Below are 20159 nucleotides of genomic sequence, written 5' to 3'. Positions count from 1 at the left end.
GATGAATTTCCTGTTTCTTCAAAAGTCTATAAGCCATTTTTGCATCCCTCATGCAGTATTGCACCAAGGCTTGCAGATGCACAGAGGGTGAATTACAATAATATGTGGAGCTCACCCTCCTTGGCAGCAGGACAGGAAGTGCTGGCTGGCATCATAGACACTCTATTGGTGCACAGAACACCAACACTTCTCTCTTCTAGCACAAGTTTTGCTTGGCTTAGACATTTTAAAGACATCTTCAGAAGAGGCTCGTAAAGAATAATTCTTCTTTGAGGGCACTAGCATGCAATAATGTTCAAAGAAAATCAGTAGCTGGCTGCACTGAGAAATGTCTGAAATTGCAAGGACATGCTAAAGGGAAATGATGTAGCTGCTGTTTCCTCCATGACCTGATTCAATGAACTATGTCAATTCCAGCATGAATGGTAATATTTAACAAAAGGCCCTCTCTAAAACCAAATGGGGCAGTGTAGTACAATAGCTGAGAGAGAACACAGGCTTTAATGCCAGGCTGCCCGTGTTTGAATCTTAGACTCCACTACTTATTATGGCAAATTATTTAATTGCTCTGAGCCTTTTTTATTTACTTCATTAATTTGTTATGAGGACAAATGAGATAATGCATGTAAAGTGCTTAGCAAAGTGCCTGGCCCATAATAAGCACCCAAATGTTGGCTGATGTTATTACTACGTCATTGATTCAGACACATTCCCTTACCCCCACACTTTAAGATTTCTGAAACCAGGATGCATCATACAACCAATGGGTTCTTCTAATTAATTGGTTGCATTTTTTTATTAGTAGTACAGAAAAGGTGCAACTTATAATCAATGGCCCAAATTTGATGAAATACGGTATTGAATTTCTTTCTCTGTCCCAAGTCACAAACCAGCTCAATGATCTCCCAGGCATGGGCTTCACCCAGAGTTTCTCTCCAGTCACATGTAGCTTTGAGGATATTAAGACAGAGGTCCCAGCCTGAACATGAGCAAGACCCTGTCTCTACAAAAATAGAAAAATTAGCTAGGCACAGTGGCACACACCTGTAGTCCCAGCTACTCAGGAGGCTGAGGCAGGAGGATCACTTGAGCCCAAGAGTTTGAGGTTGCAGTGAGCTATGATGATGCCACTGCACTCTAGCCCAAGGTGACAGAGCAATACACAAAGACAAGGGTCAACAAACATGGTCTGTGGGACAATCAGAACTTCCACCTGTTTTCATAAAGTTTTATTTTATTTTGAGACGGAGTCTCATTCTGTTGCCCAGGCTAGAGTGCCATGGCATCAGCCTAGTTCACAGCAAACTCAAACTCCTGGGCTCAAGTAATCCTCCGGCCTCAGCCTCCTGAGTAGCTGGGACCACAGGCGTGCACCACCATGCCCAGCTAATTTTTTATATATATATATATATTTATATATATATACACACACACACCACACACACATATATGTGTATATATATATTTTTTAGTTGTCCAGCTAATTTCTATTTTTTTAGTAGAGATGTGGTCTCACTCTTGCTTAGGCTGGTCTCAAACTCCTAAATTCAAACAATATTCCTGCCTCAGCCTCCCAGAGTGCCAGGATTACAGGCGTGAGCCACCATGCCCAGCCTTCATAAAGTTTTATAAGAATACAACCATACTCATTAGTTTATATATAGTTTATGGCTGTTTTCAAGCTACCATGGTTGAACTGAGTAATCATGACAGAGATTGTATGGTCTATAAAGCCTGAAATATTTACTATCTAGCCCTTTACAGAGGAGGTGTGCCAGTCTCTGGTTTAAAGCAGTCTTCTGAGAAAAATCCAAGTTTTGCTAATAGTTCTGCCTTTTCAAACCATGCTGCTTCTTCTAAAATGGCTCTATATTGCCTGAGACTTCTTAGGATGACCAGAGAGAACAGATTTCCACTAAATGGTTGTATGTTGGCTTCATGTTTCTACTAGCAAGAACACTGCCATAAAACAACCCCCTAGGCTTCTGTATCTTCTCATATTTGTTAAGGAAAGCAAAATCAAGGATATGTAGTTGGTAACAGAAATCAGGCAATTTTCAAAATGACAGAAAGAAAACTTGAGATTAAAAAAAAAAATTGTCTACTTATATCAGCTCTCTAGAGTAGTCAAATTCATAGAGACAGAAAGCAGAAGGGGAGTTCCTAGGGTCTTGGGGGAGAGGGGGTAGAAGAGAATGGGGAGTTCTTTAACAGGTATTGAGTTTCAGTTTTTCAAGATGAAAAAGTTCTAAAGATTGGTTGCAAAACAATGTGTATATACTTAACACCACTGGAGTGCACACTTATAAATGGTTAAGATGGCAAATTTTATGTGTATTTTACCACATTTTTTTTTAAAAAAGTCTCTTGTGTGTTTATGTTCAGGCACACACGTATGCCCTATCAAGAAGTCTAAGGACCACATAGCAAAAATATCACTTTTTGTCACCATTTGTGACCCTCAGACCTAGGAGTTAATCTTGTATAGCTCCTGGCTTCAGGTACTATGCCTCCTACCGTAGCAATTATTACACTGTCTTCAAATTGCCTGTTAAGTACTCTATATCTGTTATATGACTGTAAACTCCATGAGGGCAGTAACTGCTATATGATACTCCCCACTATATTCATTGTCTTTAGGAGGTTAGCTCATTGGCAGCACTCAAATATTTGTTAAGTAAATAAGTGAATAAATGAATGGAAGAAAGCTGTTAATAAATGAAATATATTCTCTGGAAATTATTTCTTGTCCTTTTGATAATTTTAACATTTAAATTTAATAAATTTAAAATAAAAGTAGTTTGATTACTGATTAGAAACTAGATTACAACCACCCATTACTTTAAAAAATAAAGTATTGAATTAGCATATATTATATATAAGTTTGATGAAAGAAAACCTAAATCTAAGACTTTGCTCTGCATAAGAAATAATTTTATAGGTCATAACATCCATGTAGTAATTATAAAACAATCCCTCTGTGATAAGTAAGCAAATAGAACAATCATATAATACATATTACAAACGTGAAAAAGTATATTTCCTAAGAAAGTTCTTTTATCTTCTTCCAGTTAGAAATTAAAAGAATACAAAGAAAACTATTAAATCAAGTATATATTTCAATTTTGCTAGCTATTAACTCCCATAACGTTGGAGTTTTAAAAAATTAATCTAATTATCTTAACCTAAAGTAAATGTTACTAACCCATGGAAAGGAAAACATGAAGGCAATTTTTCTAGTGGTGGAAGCAATCAGCTGACCTATTCATTGAGTCCTCACAGGTCCAAAGGCAAAAATTTATAAGAGAGGGTAAGTAAAGCAGGTCTTTTCAAAGAGCTAGTCAGAAATCTTGGCACCAATACTGTCCTCTAAACAATTATACTCATCAGCACCAACCCATAAATCATGTTCAATATCCTTCAATACAATCTGCTACCTCAGTTACTAAAGTCAGCCTCAGTAAAAAACTCAGCCAAAACTATGTATTAACAGGAGCCAGAACCATAAAAGTCACTTATTTTCAGCCTGAAGTTTGCATTGCCCTCTCTAGGAAGCCAAACTTGAATACAGAGCCTTTTTGTTAGGTCACGGCATCATAGCAATTTGAAGCCCAGAAACCAATTACTACAAATAAAAGGGCAGCTCTATATTAAATATTTCAAACAGCAATAAATACAAATAGACAATGAAAAAAAAATTCAACCTACTAATAATCAAATAAATAAAAATGTAAATGAAAAATTTTAAATATTTTCCATCTAAACTGGAAATATTTTTAAAGTAATAATATTCAATGCTTTAATAAATGCAGTGAGATCAACAATAAAACAGATTGTAGGTCTCTACTCACATGTCAACTCAAGAGAGGCACTCTCTACCTGGCTTAAAATATTATCTCTACCCCTTCAATCTCTGTTCCTTTACCTTTATTTTTCTTCATGTCACTCATCACTGCTTGAAATTGCATTATATGTTTTTTATTGTCCACTCCTTCACTAACTTACAAACTAGAAACTAGATGAGGGGAGGGCTTTATCAGTATGGTTCTCTACTAATATATAGCTGGTGGTCAAAAAAATTGCTGTTGAACCAATACATTAATATGAATGGGAGTACAAATTGGTATACTCTCTCTGGAAAGCAATTAGAAATACATAACAAGAATTTGTAAAAGGTTCATATCATCCTCTCAACAAAACACCATTTCTGAAAACTATTCTTAGCAAAATAATCCAAAGATCTATATGTAACTATTTATCACAAGGTTTTTATAATAACAAAAAATCAGAACCAATCTACATACCTAACTATAGGAGAATCCCCAGGAATAACACACATTGATACACTTGGGCAAATGCCCCACCCTCCACCCCTATCAACCAGAATATTACTTTCAAGTGATAAATTACATTCATTGTCTTATTTTCCATCATCAAAAATTAAGAAAGAACATTTCATTTCCAAAGTTTTGCCATCCTTAATGATAGATAACCAAAGAACTAATCCTATAATTGTTATTAGCCATCCTTCCTACAAATAATTTCACCTAAATTTTGGCAACCTAAAGCCTCCACAGCCCACTAAATCTTACACCACACAATGAACACATATCAATCCTTAAATACCTATACCTCCATACACTATGAAAATGGGTACCCAATTCTTTTCATAGCTATGATAGTCCTTTAAGACAAGGCCTACCTCTTACATCTATCTTGAGTCTAGTAGAAACAAAACCTATAAACATGGTTGGAGTTTCTGATTAAAGATAATTCTATCCTAGGGCTTTCACCATGTGTATCTAGATATCCTTCAATAAAACTCATCAAACAGAATAGTACAGTTAAACATGTTCATAATGAAGGGCATTATGTTGTTTATTCTCACTGACCTAACAGAGTGCAATCCTGAAGGTTAAAGCTAAGTTGTTTTTTTTTTTTTTTTTTTTTTTTGGGACAGAGTCTCACTTTGTTGTCCAGGCTAGAGTGAGTGCCATGGCGTCAGCCTAGCTCACAGCAACCTCAAACTCCTGGGCTCAAGCGATCCTCCTGCCTCAGCCTCCCGAGTAGCTGGGACTACAGGCATGTGCCACCATGCCCGGCTAATTTTTTATATATATATCAGTTGGCCAATTAATTTCTTTCTATTTATAGTAGAGACGGGGTCTCGCTCTTGCTCAGGCTGGTTTTGAACTCCTGACCTTGAGCAATCCGCCCGCCTCGGCCTCCCAAGAGCTAGGATTACAGGCGTGAGCCACAGCGCCCGGCCTTAAAGCTAAGTTTTATCTTGGCAATTTGTTAGGGTAGATGAGTTTATCTAACATAATGAAAACTGCGGACTAACAACGTATCTGATATAAGAAAATCACAGGGATGATGCAAAATTATGGTTTATCTACTTGATAGAATATTTTGCTAAAAATATAAGCATAAAGTATTTATTCATGATTATAAGTACAAAAATACATCAAATTAAGTTACTGATAACAAATACATAAAAATATATTTATAACCAAAGACAAAGAATAGAAAAAAATAGATTTTAAAAAGAAACATCATCTGTAATCTTAATTCCATTCCATTATTTTTACTGTGCCCAGCATAATACCTGACATCTAAGAGATATTTAATAAATACTTGCTGAATGTGTTAAGAACAATAGCAAACATTTGTTGAACCTTTATCAGAGTGCCTGGCAAACAGCTGATGCTTTTGTGTGTACTCTCAATAATCCTCACTAAAATTCTATAAAGTAGATACTTTTATTACATCTACTTTTTTTCCCCCAAATTTTTTTATAAAGATGGGGGTTCTCACTATGTTGCCTAGGCTAGAGTGTAAGCGGCTATTCACAGGTGCAATCATAGCACACTGGAGCCTCAAACTCCTGGTCTCAATTCAATCCTCCTGCCTTAGCCTCCCCAGCAGCTAGGACTATAGGCATGTGATATAACCATACCTGGCTATATGTCTACTTTTTATGAGTGATAAAACTGAAACTTAAAGCAGTTAAATAACTTCCCTAGTGTTACATAGCTAAGAAATGAGGCTAGAATTTAAATTGTCAAAGTGTGTTTTTGACCTCACTGCTATTTCTGCTAAACTAGAAAAAAATGTTAAATACACTAAAGGAAGAATGAATTCAGTTTGCATACGTGGGTAGTCTTTGTAAAGGTAGAATATTTTAGTGATTTACACTGAGCTTGAGGTACTTTATCAGATACCTGTTGATTAAATGTATGATTAGAAATATTATAGCTCACTATCATGAAATTCATATAATATACATCATAAATATATGGAAATTAAACTGCAAACTACCCTGAGAAAGCATATTAAAAATTCAAAATCATCAGGGAAAATTAAAAGTAACCATTTCTCCAACAGCAACCGAGAACCATAAAAGATCCAGATTTCCTAAATTCTTTGGAGTTTTAGATTTAAGAACTTAAAGCACAGCCACTCCCTAAGTGCCTCTTAAAAATACATTCCATCTAACCTGCTATAAGGTTCAGGATCACCCATTTTCTGTGTTTTCTAGCTTCTAAGTTCAGCCAAAATGATTTCCCCTAATTGACAATAAGTTTCCAGGCATGGCCCCTATCTACCTTGCCTACTCTCATTTCCCACCCATTTCCATTCTTACTCTCCAGTAGTACTATAAAAACTTAGAGCACTATAGAGTACTATAAAAGTTCTTAGAGCATCTTCTACTCTCTTACACCTTTGAATACCATGTTCTCTAAAACCTAGAATGCTCATCTCTGATTTTTTAGGCAAACTCTTACTCATAATTCAAGTCTCAGCTCTGATGTCACCTCTTTATGCTTAACTTGATTAGGACTTTCCCAATTCACCAGCTGCTTCTCCTGCTATGCTCAGCACATATACTAGAAATCCACTTAAAACATCCAGTTAAAACATCTGGACATGTGGACAGGTCGACAGTTAATTTAAAAAATAAGTTCAAGCATAGGATCATGAAAAAGGTTTAGATAAATTAACTATGTTAATTTCTTATAAATAAATGTACATTCATTCACTAAGGTCTTTTCCTTAGGTATGGTATGAATCTGTTGGTCAAAGCTGTGTTACATTTTATGTAAACCACAGCAACAATATATATTCTGTAATTTCCAGTTTCAGTTTCTTCCAAGTAGACCAAAAGCTTAGACATCTGTGAAATAATCTACATGCAGAAGAATCATTCCAGATTCACATAATTTTCCTAATGTTTCCTAGTTCTCTTGCCAAGACCTAATTCAACATTTTTTTGCTACTCATCTTTATCCAATTTTCCCATAATGTTCAACTCAGTTTTCATTGAAATAACTTTTTATACCCATTTTACTGGTTTATATGTAGAATTTTATTACATTATGTCATTACAACAAAGATAACTGGCATGAACAGATTTGGAAACAAAAACAATTAACTTTCGGTGAGCAAACCATATAAAAAGTAGACCCTAGCATTGAAAAAGAATGGAAAACACCAGTTAATCTCTCTAAACTGGAAGCCAGTTAGTGAAGTGTCTTCTGAACCACCCCCATAGCTATTACCTCCATTGGACAATAAACATAACATTTATGCAAAGATGTCAATAAAGCCAAAGTTCAGAACTTGGTTTGTTATTGCATGTCTGCATTATTGATTCCTTTAGCCATACTCTGCAGCTCAACAGCCTCTTGTGTTTACCCCATTCATTTTTCATGCATGTCATTACATAGAAAAGGTTGGGAAGCATTGTGCAAAATTATAAGCTCTTTAAGGCCAGTGACTATCTTTATTTTTGAATTCCCAATAATTAAAACAGTAGGTATTTGCTAGATTGGTTGAATAAAGGAAACTTCCATAGTCTCACATAGTGACTACAGATACACCAGAAAAAAAGACCTCAGCCAGGGAGATGTGACTGTTGAGGGTAAGCCCCAGCCAAGAGAGCAGTGACAGGAAATTAAGTTTTAAAATTATCTTATGCATTTATGCTTTATCTCTCCCACTAGCATGAAACTCCATGAGTGCTGGGCCACTGTCTATCTTGTTCACTTGTATCTCAGTGCCTAGATAAATGCCTACTACATAGTAGTTATTCAATAAATACTTGTTAAATGTGTTGCTGAAAGAACTTCAAAGAGAAGTAAGGGCCCTAAGAGAAGGAGTAGTGCCTACTCAACAGCTCTATTCAAGGAAAGATGGAGAAACAGTGAAGGCCATGCTTTATTTAAAGACTTCTGAGTTCTTTTCACACATTGATGACAATATATCATACAAGTAAAGAAAGAATCTGGGCTCAGGTAGATGTGGGCCTAAATTCTGGCTTACTAACAAAGGACACTTATGTGGATAACTCAATCCCTCCCAGCCTCCATTGTGCCTTCCTTTGTGAAACAGGAACAGCAAGCTCCTAGAGTTATTTGAGAATCATGTAAGAAAATACATGTAAAGCACTGAGAACAATGGGTGGCACATTAGTGCTGAATAAATGTTTGCTACCATTGTTATTATTACTGTTGTTGAAATAACATAAAGTATGCCACATTCTGTGCACTAGAGACAAAGATAGGGCCATATCCCTTGAAGAGATCCTTTATTGTTACTAAAGGATACCAAAGCACCAGTTCTTGGGAGCCTGACTTCTTACCTGGTTCATATAAGGGCTCCTCCTCTTTAGGCAACTTACTCTGAACTTTAGCTTTCTTTTTTATAAAATAAACGTAATAGTGCCTATCTTCCACGTTTGTTGTGAATATTAAATGAGATGACAAACATAAAGGATTCAGTATGACGCCTGATATATGAGCACCCATATATTACAGGGCAGGTATGAATGAAGAAAAAGGCAGTATTTTAGAAAGATATGTATCTGCTTAGCTTGTGGGTTGACAATAATCAATAACTACAGAACATAGAGCTTCGCATACATAGGTTTTTACAAATGTTTTTAAAATAAAAATGCTTAAAGCTTTGCCTCATTAAAAAACAAACAAAAAATCCCTTTGAAATGGTGTGTCATGTTCTTTTGAGAGAACAGAATAACTGCTGATGGCTTTAGGACCATTAACAATGAAGATACCTGTCTTAAGCCCATCTATAAATAGAAATCTGTGTTTAATGGCCTACTTCTACCTTTTTCCATGTATATTTCCTTCTGGCACTTCCATGTTTCTTCTCAGCTATCTTTTATATATTTTCAGTGTTGAACTTGGAGGAAAAAGTCCATTAGTACTTTGAGTAATTGTCTTGTGCTTCTTTTGACTCAGCAGGAAGTTTTAAAAATGGGATAGAGATAACAAAAATTACCTTGGATAGCTTTATGACATTTTTAGTTAAAAAATGTAGTGTATCTTTGCAACTTTTCTATAAATCAAACTATTCTGTTAAAAACACATATGTAAATTATTTCTCACTTATTCAATTCTCATGTGTTAACCTATTTGCAGCATTTTGTTTCTTACTCTTAATATTTTTGCCTCTCAAACTCCTGTAACTATTGCCCTCCCATTAAAAACTGTAGCAATTTCAAAAAAGCTAAAGATGAGTGAGTGCCAGCTGCTCCCTAAAACTTACTGTAATCTAGAATTTTTGTAGAAATTCTAGGAAGTTCAAAGACTTCTGGGTTTTTTTTAACTGCAAAAGGCAAAATATATACATATGGTTAAAAAATATTCAAACACTAGAAACAGATATATATTCATCACCTGTCTCTAGAAGTCAGCTGAAATCATAAAATTAGTCAACCGTGTAGGACATTTGGCCCATATCCTTATCAGCTAAGGTGATAGTTTTCAAAGAACATTTCATGTTAGTATAGATTAAAGGACAAAGGTAGGAAAAGAATGCTATATATCAACCTGCTCATATCACAACCTGCTTCAGCGACTAGGACTAATAGCTCTTTACTAAAATCACCTTCTATATCCCCTATGACAACCTTCTGTTACCCTACCTGTGGGCAAGAGAGGTTTCAGAATAACTGTATTAATTCTAAATGCCTTAAAAAATAAAACTGAAGCCTCTAACATCATCGTGTTTACACTGCATACTAGCTTTCAACTCTGAGGTACTGAATAGCCAGTGATTAAAGCAGCATAAAGTACGTTGTTAGCTTAATTATATAATTCACATTGTTGGTGCAGCCATGGAGAAATGGAGGAGGGGAAAGGAGAAAAGGCCAGAGGCTGTAAAGAGAAAGCTCTACAGAAGATTAAAGAGAAGAAGAAAAAGGCAATATTTTAGAAAGATACGTATCTGCTTAGCTTGTATGTTTAAGGGAAGACTTGTAAAAAAGAAGCATATTTTAAAGGGGCATAAGGGAACTACTGGGGGGAATGGAAAAGTTCTGTATATTGATTGTGGCGAAAGTTACATGACTGCCAAAACGCATAAAAATGTGTGTGGGGGGGGGGGTGCTCCAAAAGCTAGTAACAGCTAAAATGCTGATTAACCTTATAAGATTTGCTTAACCCAACTAAAAGCAAAAACAACAGTAAGCATCTTTAAACTAACTAACTGGGTTGACATTTAACAGTATTGAAAAATCTAAACCAACTGTTTGAGGTTTACAATGAAGCATGGGTTTTAAATTTTGTTCTAAGCTTCCACCATTAGTGTCTTTCTTAAATGGAAATTGCAGCTTCTGATGTCTCCCCAGTGCAACCTACCCAGGGAGTAGAAAGGTTCTCAGCCAGTAACAGAAGCCACAGTGGCAGACAAAGAGACTTCAGCATTTGGCTCTCTCAGGGTCTTTCTTCTGGCTCCAGACATGGAGAAGCAGACACATCCATCAAAATGCTCCACCACCACCAGAGAACACACTGCATGCTGTAAGTCTATTATTTTTAGACTCCTACTATTCTCAAAGCTTTTTTCTCTTTGATCCTCCTAGTCTTGCCGCAAGGTCATCCTAGGAGTCTGCCCTAATGCCGGGAAGTCTTTCTTGAGTCCCATGCCAGTTAGATGCTTCCACAGCACCCTAAGGAGAGCTTATCATATTGTTCTGTAGTTAGCTGTTTCTGGACCCATTTCCTCCACAAACATGGGCCCAAAATGATGAAAAGAGACCAAGACTTGTTTTTGTAGGCCCAGAATCCAGGCAGTACCTGACAGAGAGGAGATAACTCATAAATGTTACTTAAATGAGATTCTAAGCCATTAATTCTTATAAGCTTTACAGGTCATGAACCACTTTGAGAATCTGATGAAATCAGGAAATCTGCTCTAAAAAGATGTACATTCATACATAGTTTTACCTATAATTTTAAGAAATCTATTATGGGTCTACAATTCCTACAAAGACCTCCCAAGGTGAGATGCCTGGCATAAACATTCTAGCCTTGGCTATACAATGGGATGAATGCAGACTTAGCTGTTCAAATTTCATCTAGAACAAGGAAAATGAATTAGTACTGGATCCCCCAAGGAATTTCAGGGCAGAAAGGAAAAGGTAGGCATGGGCCACCCATCATGCTTTATATAAAAATTCTCCCAGTATCAATCTTGTAGGTTGAGTATGTCCTTTATTAAATAAAGACAATAAAAATTCCCTCACAGTTGTACTAGAGATAAAAATATGGACTAGGAGAACCCCAGACATATTTTTTTCATCTAATTATAAGATACTTACATAAAAGATTCCTTTTGGGAGTATAATAGCAAAATTATCTTTATTAAGTATCACTGGCCCTGTGACACATAAGCCAAGGTGCAAAAAGACTCTCTCTCTGGGGTATGGGTTGGAATGGAGGGTATGGCAATAATCAAAGAGTAGTACTACAACCTATACCAACACTGATTTTCCTAAGGATCTCAATTCTGTGGGACTGGACTGTGCCCTACTCTGGAAACAAGAACAGCAGTTACTCTATTATCTAACAATAACACCTAGAATCTCTCAAATCAAACATGTAACTGCCATTAAAGTTCCATGTATTTACCATTACTATTTATTTTTAGAGCCAAGGTCTTGCTATGTTGCCCAGGCTTGTCTGGAACTCCTAGACTCAAGTTCTTCTTCCACCTCAGCCTCCCAAGTAGTTGTGACTACAGGAATGAGCCACCACACCCAGCCAATTTACCATTACTATTTCTAAAGTGAAATTATGGACATGTAACCAGAATGGAATTGAGAATCACAGGCTTGTTGTTTGCTTCTTAATGAGGTCCCCTTTGCTCAAATAAAGGTCCTGTATACAAAGGCATGTGAAGGAAGGTAGTGCTGGGGAGAATTCAAAGACTGTTCAAATTCATCATGGAATCAAAACATAGGAAATAGAGTTTGGGCAATATTGGTTAAATTAGTATTAGTATATTCCATTAGATTAGTATCTCTATACATAGTATTTTAAAACTTTATGTCAAGGAAAAGATGAGACTCTGATATTCAGCCATGTCCTCAAGGCCATTTCTAAAAAAGCCACTAATTCCTTTTTGTGGAACATTTTTATTTGGGATCCCATTTTATCTCTACATACACACAAAACAAGTCTCTAATGGCTTTACCATTACCTGACTGCAGTTGGGAAATCTTCACATGCTCAAAGCAAACAACCCTGCGTCATAATTATGTCAGATCCTTGGCCAAACTGCCTCCAGTGAGTCTTTCAAAAAAAATGTACAAAGTTTAGACACACAGTGTAATGCAGTTCACCTTCTGAAAAAATTTGCTATGCATGTACTCTTCACACATATGCTGTATCTTTCTCAGAATTTTTATAATTTAAATACATTATTTAATGTTTTCATATTAATAAACTAAAAAAAGAGCTCTTTAATAGAACTAAAATAAAATCTGTTAGTGCTAAATATCACACTGATGCATGACATTCTCTTCATGCCAATTCTCTGCCCTATGACTCTATATATCTCCTCCCCATTCACAAATATACCCTTCACCCTTTTGATCCTATCTAAATGCAAAAGACTTCTACTTCTTTAGAGAGTACTTTTCACAGAAATAAGGAAGTATCATCACCAGAGGTCAATGCTAGCCAAGTGAAAACAGGTTTTAAGTTAGGGCTCAGAAGAACCTGTCAGCCCCAGTACCTTCTTGAGCAGGCTCAGTACCTTCTCCTATCTTTGATCTATTTCCCATCCTTCTGCATCCCCAACATGCAAGCTTGGCCAGAACCAAGACACTCTCATAGTTTTGCTAGGAAACAATGAAAGGGTCAAATGAAGCTGCATATTTGCTGGCTTACCCTTTCTTGCTCTAATCTAAAAATTAAACTTAATAATACATTAAGACTTTCTCTTATTTATGTAGCTAAATATCAAGATAATCTTGATAATAGCATACATTTAGTTAATATTCATAAAGATGGGGCAGAGCATTATCCATAATTCTATAAATTGGGTTCTTCTTAGCCCTAATTCAATAAAACATGGACTCAAGAAATTTTTCAAAAAAGTCTATATGCTCACTTAGAGCTAAAATGAAGTATTCAACACAGTAGACAAGAATAAAACTTGAAACATAAAACATCAAGGCCTATCTACAAGTATGTCTTTCAATCTAATATTTAGAAAAAGCTACTTTTATCTAAAAACTGATCATCTAAATTAACAAAGGCATTTGAGGTCAGTTTTCTGGGGGCCAAAGAAGTAAAGAAAGCTACTACAGATCTTCTAAAAATAAATACATTAAAATGGGGTCAGCAAATAGGCCAGATAGTAAATATTTCAGGTTTCACAGGCCAGACTGTTTCCATTGTAACTCTTCAAATTTGTCATTGTACCAAACAGCATCTATAGACTATATGTAAATGATGAAGTATGGCTGTGTTCCAATAAAACTTTATTTACAAACCAGGTGGCTGACTCTGGTAATCTACTACCTATGTACAAAAATACAGATCCTCTGTTATGACAATGTTTATGTGTATACCTTTGATACAAGGTTGACACTATAAATGGCTGTTCTTCCACAATAACCTCTTTTTGATTAGGGAGATAAAATATCACCTACATTTTTTTAAAAGACCTATGTTCACTAAATAAAATTACATTTTGAAGGGAAAATTGATCTCCCTATAATCTCTAAGGCCCGAGAAAGAAAACCTGTCCTGTGAGAGGAAGGGAGGGGAGGGAGAGATGAGGCTAGAGAGAGATGTGCAAGAGAAGCAAGATAAATAAACATTAACCCATGATTCGTATTTTCAAAACTATTTATAAAAGCTGGTAATATACAGACTATATAAGACACATTTGTGCACTCAAGAAGTTCACAACATAGGTAAACAGCAAACGTATTTTTTGCCTCTGTATTCCAAAACTTTCAACATTAACGGCATAGGGAATTACAAGCACATTTTAAAAAATCTAGGCTTCAAAATAATGACATTGTTAATGAAGACGTACATTTTTATAAGCAGAAAGAGAAAAGACTTCATAATATATTACATCCAGAATTTAGTTTATATTTCTATTCTTCTTTCTACATCAATTCTGCATTCCTCTCAGTAACTATGGCTCACTACATAGGCATAGTCTCCTAAAAGAATTTATCAGAACCTTATTGGGGATGGTGAAGTAGTAGTACTGAACTAGAGAAATCCCGAGGTCTTTCTGATCTCTCTGCTCCTTCCTTCCCCACCCACCGCCTAATCCCCGCTTCAAGGATCATGATCTCTCAAAATACACAAAGATTTCTCCACTGGCAAAGCAAAACCTTGAACTTTAAAATACACTGAAAGTAACAAATCTGTGTGTCTTCCTTAAAGGTGGGCTCTATCTTTAAAAAGTTACCTTTATTTAGGAGAAAAAAAATTCCCAGGCCTGCAAACAAGAATTAAGAAGAAAAATACACCTTTATAACCCAGGTCCATAATTAATTAGATAAGTGAGGTTATTTCAATTAGGAATAATTCTTAAGCAAAAACTGTAAGTATTTCAAGGAGGAAAATAAACTGCCTGACTGTATTATAATTTTAGGCCTGCTCCCAAGCATTTTTAAAAATCTAACTGAATTTATATCTAATTTCTTTTTTAAACAACATACCTATCCAGAAGAATTCTATAATTCTTTTTTTGGAGAAAATATTATTAATTCTATTAAAACAGAAAAATAACAATTCATTCACTAGGGCTGAGGAAATCAAAGACCAAAAAGTAGATCCTAAAACAAATGCATACAGTAATTGTCAAGCATTATAGGTAAGAGAAATTTTAACTTCAACATAAAAAAATGAGAGACTCCTCAAGGTGAATAGTTAGGTAGGATTTTTATTTTTTTAGTTTATTTTCTTTTTTACAACAAACATGTAACTTATATATATATATTTTTTAAGTTTAAGAACTGAAAGATATTTTGCACATATAGGAATAAAAACACTCCTAACTGGGAACTACATTTAATATTTTCTCATTATGAAAAAATAAGACAGACTCTATCAGCTTCAGCTACAATAGATGGTATATAAATGAATGAGTGAAGCTGTCTTCCGATAAAACTTTACAAACATAGGCAGTCTTCAGGCAGTAGTTTTCCAAGCCCCTGTTCTAAACAGCCTATTTTTAAAATCAATATTAGTCATTTGTGGTATTGGGTTGTTGGAAAGAAAAAAAGAGTAAAATCAATATTAGATTATGTAAGATTATAAACACATAAAATATAAACTATCTACATATAATTATTCTACTCTATCGAGTCTTTTCTACCTACAGTGAAAATCGCCAAAAGCAGCAAAGGTCAAAAGAAGTGATAGAAAAAGGAAGGTCAAATGTGTTAACAAACTCGGTTCCTTAAATAATCACTTTACTTAAGTCATCCATTCAATAAATACTTGCTCAGGACACATGGCCCCTGGCCGTAAGACCTGGTACAGAAGACAACACACTCAAACACCTACTACTAATTAGGCTGGCTAAGGGCCATATGATAGCAGAAATGATCACTAATATCAGCAAAATGCTTCACAGTTTAACATATCTCCACATATATTATCTTAATAAAGCCTCATAACAACTCTATTAAGTACATAAAGCACTCGGTATTATTCTCATTTTACACAAAACTCATAAGCAGCAGAACTAGAATTTGAACCTCCAACACCATTACTCTATACCTTCTCAGTGCAGCTTTGTGCTAGGGGCCAAAGACAAAGGTACAGGCATTTGAATTAAGCCTCCAAGAATAAGCAGAATTTTGATAGATGAGATCATAGCATTCCAAGAAAAGAACATATACAGAAGTCCAGGAGCAGGGGAATACAATGTGTGTAAACACAATGCTAAGTTGGTTCATGTAAGGCAGACAGGAAGAAAATAAGGCTATAAAGATGGGTTGAAAGCATGGGGGGAGTCTTAAGATCTGAGTAGGAGTCTATCCATTGCCATAGGGGCAATGAGAAATTAAATGGTTTGGGTGACAGAAGGAAAAAACAAAATAAATGAAGCTCTTACAGTACGTTTAGTACTTTGCAAAACAATCACCTCATACACAGGGATGTTAAGATACAAGATAGTGCTAGAGAAGATTAGACTTTTAGAGGTCTTCAGCAGAACTCTGAAAGGCCTAAAAGAAGGGAAAGTAATCGAAGGCTATCTCCGTTGTTTTAGCTTGATGGGTTGGAGAATGCCAAAGCAATTCCTACCTGTGTCTGACATGATGTACAGGTCATCTACACTACCAAACCCCCAAAGTTAAACCAATGTCTGAAATTACCTTAAATTTTGCTACATTTTATCTAAAACTTACCGAGTCTTCTGGAGGTCTTTGGATTTTTCCCCAATCCACAGAAGGCCCCTTTTCTTGCAAAAATCTATGAAATAGCTTCCGAAATCCATCAAGGTCTTTTTTAGTATGCTATGAAAATAGAAGTCATTGTTATAATGAGAATGCTTAATATTTAATAAAAGCATAAAAACAGATAAAACTACATTTAAAATACCTTTAAATTCAATTCTTATACTATTAGAACATGGAGTAGAGCACAGACTTTTTCACACCCTAATTTAAAACTAAAGAGGAAGAAAAGCTAATAGGAACAGCATTTAAAGGACTAAAAGCAAGTAATCCTTCCTACCAGTATCACATAATCTGAACACCATTTGGTTCACAGGAATTCCAACTGGTTCTTTATGTTTATTCAGCAATATTTTTCTCTACTTCTAAGTGAAAATTAATCTTCACCAAAAGCACTTTCTAAGTGAAAATTAATCTTCACCAAAAGCACAGCTAACCTCACAACAGTAAGTACAAATTAAAATTTGAAAATGAAAAGGATAATCTATTGATTCATAAGTAAAAATGTAAACACCTCCCAATTCTGGGAAACTTCTATTATAGTTGTCAAAACAACATGGTTCTGTTAGAATTGGCTCTTTGGAAAGGGATGCAGGAAATATGGTTGGTAAGCTAACCTCTTATGATTCGAACTGATGGAGAGGTATCCATCTCTCCATCTACTCAATAATATCAAAACACGGAACATGGCCGGGCGCGGTGGCTCACGCCTGTAATCCTAGCTCTCTGGGAGGCCGAGGCGGGCAGATTGCTCGAGGTCGGGAGTTCGAAACCAGCCTGAGCAAGAGCGAGACCCCGTCTCTACTATAAATAGAAAGAAACTAATTGGCCAACTAATATATATAGAAAAAATTAGCCAGGCATGGTGGCGCATGCCTGTAGTCCCAGCTACTTGGGAGGCTGAGACAGAAGGATCGCTTGAGCCCAGGAGTTTGAGGTTGCTGTGAGCTAGGCTGACGCCACGGCACTCACTCTAGCCTAGGCAACAAAGCGAGACTCTGTCTCAAAAAAACAAAACAAAACAAAACAAACAAACAAAAAAAAAACACAGAACAAATAAAGTGTAATTTTGTTTTGATTCTTTCAGTGACTTTGGAAACTTCTTAAGATTTAAAAAGACTTAGTTTTACAATGGGTAAATGTTAAAAGTTCTTAATTAATGAGCAATTCTAATTTTTTGTTTTCGACATCATACATCTTGTGCTTATTTGAGGCTAGACGATCATCATCATTGGCAGCAACTCAGCATGTGGACAGATGAAGCAAAGAAACACCATACAGTCCTTACCTCAAACTCATGTGATGGTGCTGTGGTGAGTATTTTCTCTAGTTCCTTCTTCACAGATAATTCTAGCTCTTGTCGAATGACTTCTTGGAACTGAGAAGCACCATCTTGAGTCATGGCTTTGCTAAGATCTTAAAATAAAAATATAAAACCACCAATTGAAAAATCAGCCATTCAAACAGCTAGTAAGCTATAACTGATCTATTTCTGGTGTTCTAGCCAACGAAAAGAGTTCAGTCCTACAGTCCCACCATCCGCTGGCAGGATTTCAGCAGTATCAACTAGTTAGGACTGTACACCAGTAGGGGCTCAAATTTGACTGTTTGGTACATCTATTTGCTTTACAGGTATATCTGGGACATGAATTAAATACATTGATGTAGGTGGGCAGGTGAAGTAAAAGGATTAATCTTCATTTGAGCATAGACTTCCCTTTTTACTAATGTTTCCCTACTAGCCATCAAAACTGGAGAAAAACTAAAACTGGAATGATGTTAACAAGGGCATTTATGGAACTGCTGCCTTATAAGAGAACTGAAGGGGTCTGGCAGTTTCACAGAAGCAAAAGCCTCCCCTCTCCTACTCTCCAGGCCAGATGAAAAATTTAAGGAATCCTTTCCATTTTAGAAGAGGAGCCACTCCCATTATATATTCTCTACTAAAGAACCACCCCTTGAGAGGTACTGGCAATTCCAAGGTGCCTCTACTTCCCTGTATCAACCTTTTCACTTTAAAAGGAGAAGAGCACAGGGCTGCCTGCCCTCTTCCAGTTCCCAATTTCAGCCAAGACTCTTCACTGCTTATGTGTGTCAGACTAGACCTTCAGGGCTTTTGGCATGACTGGGCACCTCTGTGACAGATGGATCTCACTAAGGTGACAGAAATGCCTGTTAGATGAATACAAACAAAAATAGAAAATACACCAAAAGAAACACCCGAGGCCTAAATACCTTGGAAGAAAAATACCAACACAGGTTGTTTTACACACATCGCTATCTAGAGAGTAATTATCCTATTTACTTCTCATAAATTTGGGACACTCAGATTATCTTGTCCTCCCCTCCCCTTTTATCCTCAGTACCTAATTCAATCTTATTTTATAAATGTTTACATTCAAACAATTTGTTTGATAACTAGTGATTTCTACAAATGCTTCTTAATTTAGCAGAATCATATTTCAATAAGGCTAAAAACTCCATCCCCTTATATGCTCCTACACACTATAAATTCTTTCATTTATTATTTGGACAGGAGAAGGAAACATTTATATTGACGGACTTAAAGCCAATAAAATCAGTATTTTGAAGATACTTTTGAGAACAGGAATCAGTAAACTATGTAACTCCTGGGGTAATTTACTTAATGCAGACAGCCTCTGTCTCCTGCAAATATATAAAAATGTTAACAAATGAGATATTTAACATAACTCTTCAAAAATCTTTTTATATATACTTTCCATCATATAAAATCCAAGAGGAAAAAAAAATCCAAGAAAATCTGGTGAAACTCAACCCTAAAATAACTGTTTTCTAACTGCATCCTTTTTATAGGCATAAACTACAACACAACTAAGTTTATATTCTCCAGTAAAACTACCAAAGTGACCCCAGACTGTGGTTCATAAATAACTTCTCTGTCAGCCAAGAAGCTCCACACATCATGTGTATTATGTAAACAACCTAAAGATATGTTTTGACTAGTAAGTAGCAATTTGAATATAATTTGTAAAAACCCATAACAATAGATGAGCACATTTACATGAACTAAGGCAGGTAATTAAAAGCTACTGCAAAAGAGTCTAAATTAGAGGTAAAGTGACATCATCCATGCATGTTCATCCTTTGGCATACTTAGCTGTGATATAAAATTTGTCCCAGGGCAAGTCTTCCATCCTGACTCCTCATATGTACTTGAGATGCCTCTTCCTCAATCTTTAAGCCAATTTTCATATTAACATTTGGGAAATAATTTGGAAGAAGAATCTACTAAATATAGAGGAAGAAAAACCTCTCTATTAAATAACACAGGAATTGTCTGATTCTATGTCACATATCAATTAAAATAGATCAAGAAATAACTACATAATGATTTTAAAATAAGTTTTCTGTTAAACTCAAAGACATCTACAGA

General features: G+C 35.7%; 1 protein-coding gene across 2 annotated transcripts in view; it reads right to left on the bottom strand.

Annotated features, from left to right (window-relative positions):
- UGP2 (UDP-glucose pyrophosphorylase 2) overlaps positions 1 to 20159 on the bottom strand; it is a 53624-nt gene that overhangs the window by 19894 nt on the left and 13571 nt on the right. For both annotated transcript variants that reach the window (XM_012764908.2, XM_012764907.2), the window contains exons 2-3: positions 18033 to 18160; positions 16697 to 16804 (exon numbers count right to left, since the gene is read on the bottom strand). In XM_012764908.2, coding sequence (XP_012620362.1) covers positions 16697 to 16804; positions 18033 to 18146 — 222 coding nt within the window. In that variant the 5' untranslated portion in view covers positions 18147 to 18160. The remainder of the gene's footprint in view (positions 1 to 16696; positions 16805 to 18032; positions 18161 to 20159) is intronic.

The sequence above is a fragment of the Microcebus murinus genome, chromosome 3 (assembly GCF_040939455.1).
Source record: "Microcebus murinus isolate Inina chromosome 3, M.murinus_Inina_mat1.0, whole genome shotgun sequence".
Classification (NCBI taxonomy): Eukaryota; Metazoa; Chordata; class Mammalia; order Primates; family Cheirogaleidae; genus Microcebus; species Microcebus murinus.
This window is presented reverse-complemented; position numbering and strand designations above follow the sequence as displayed.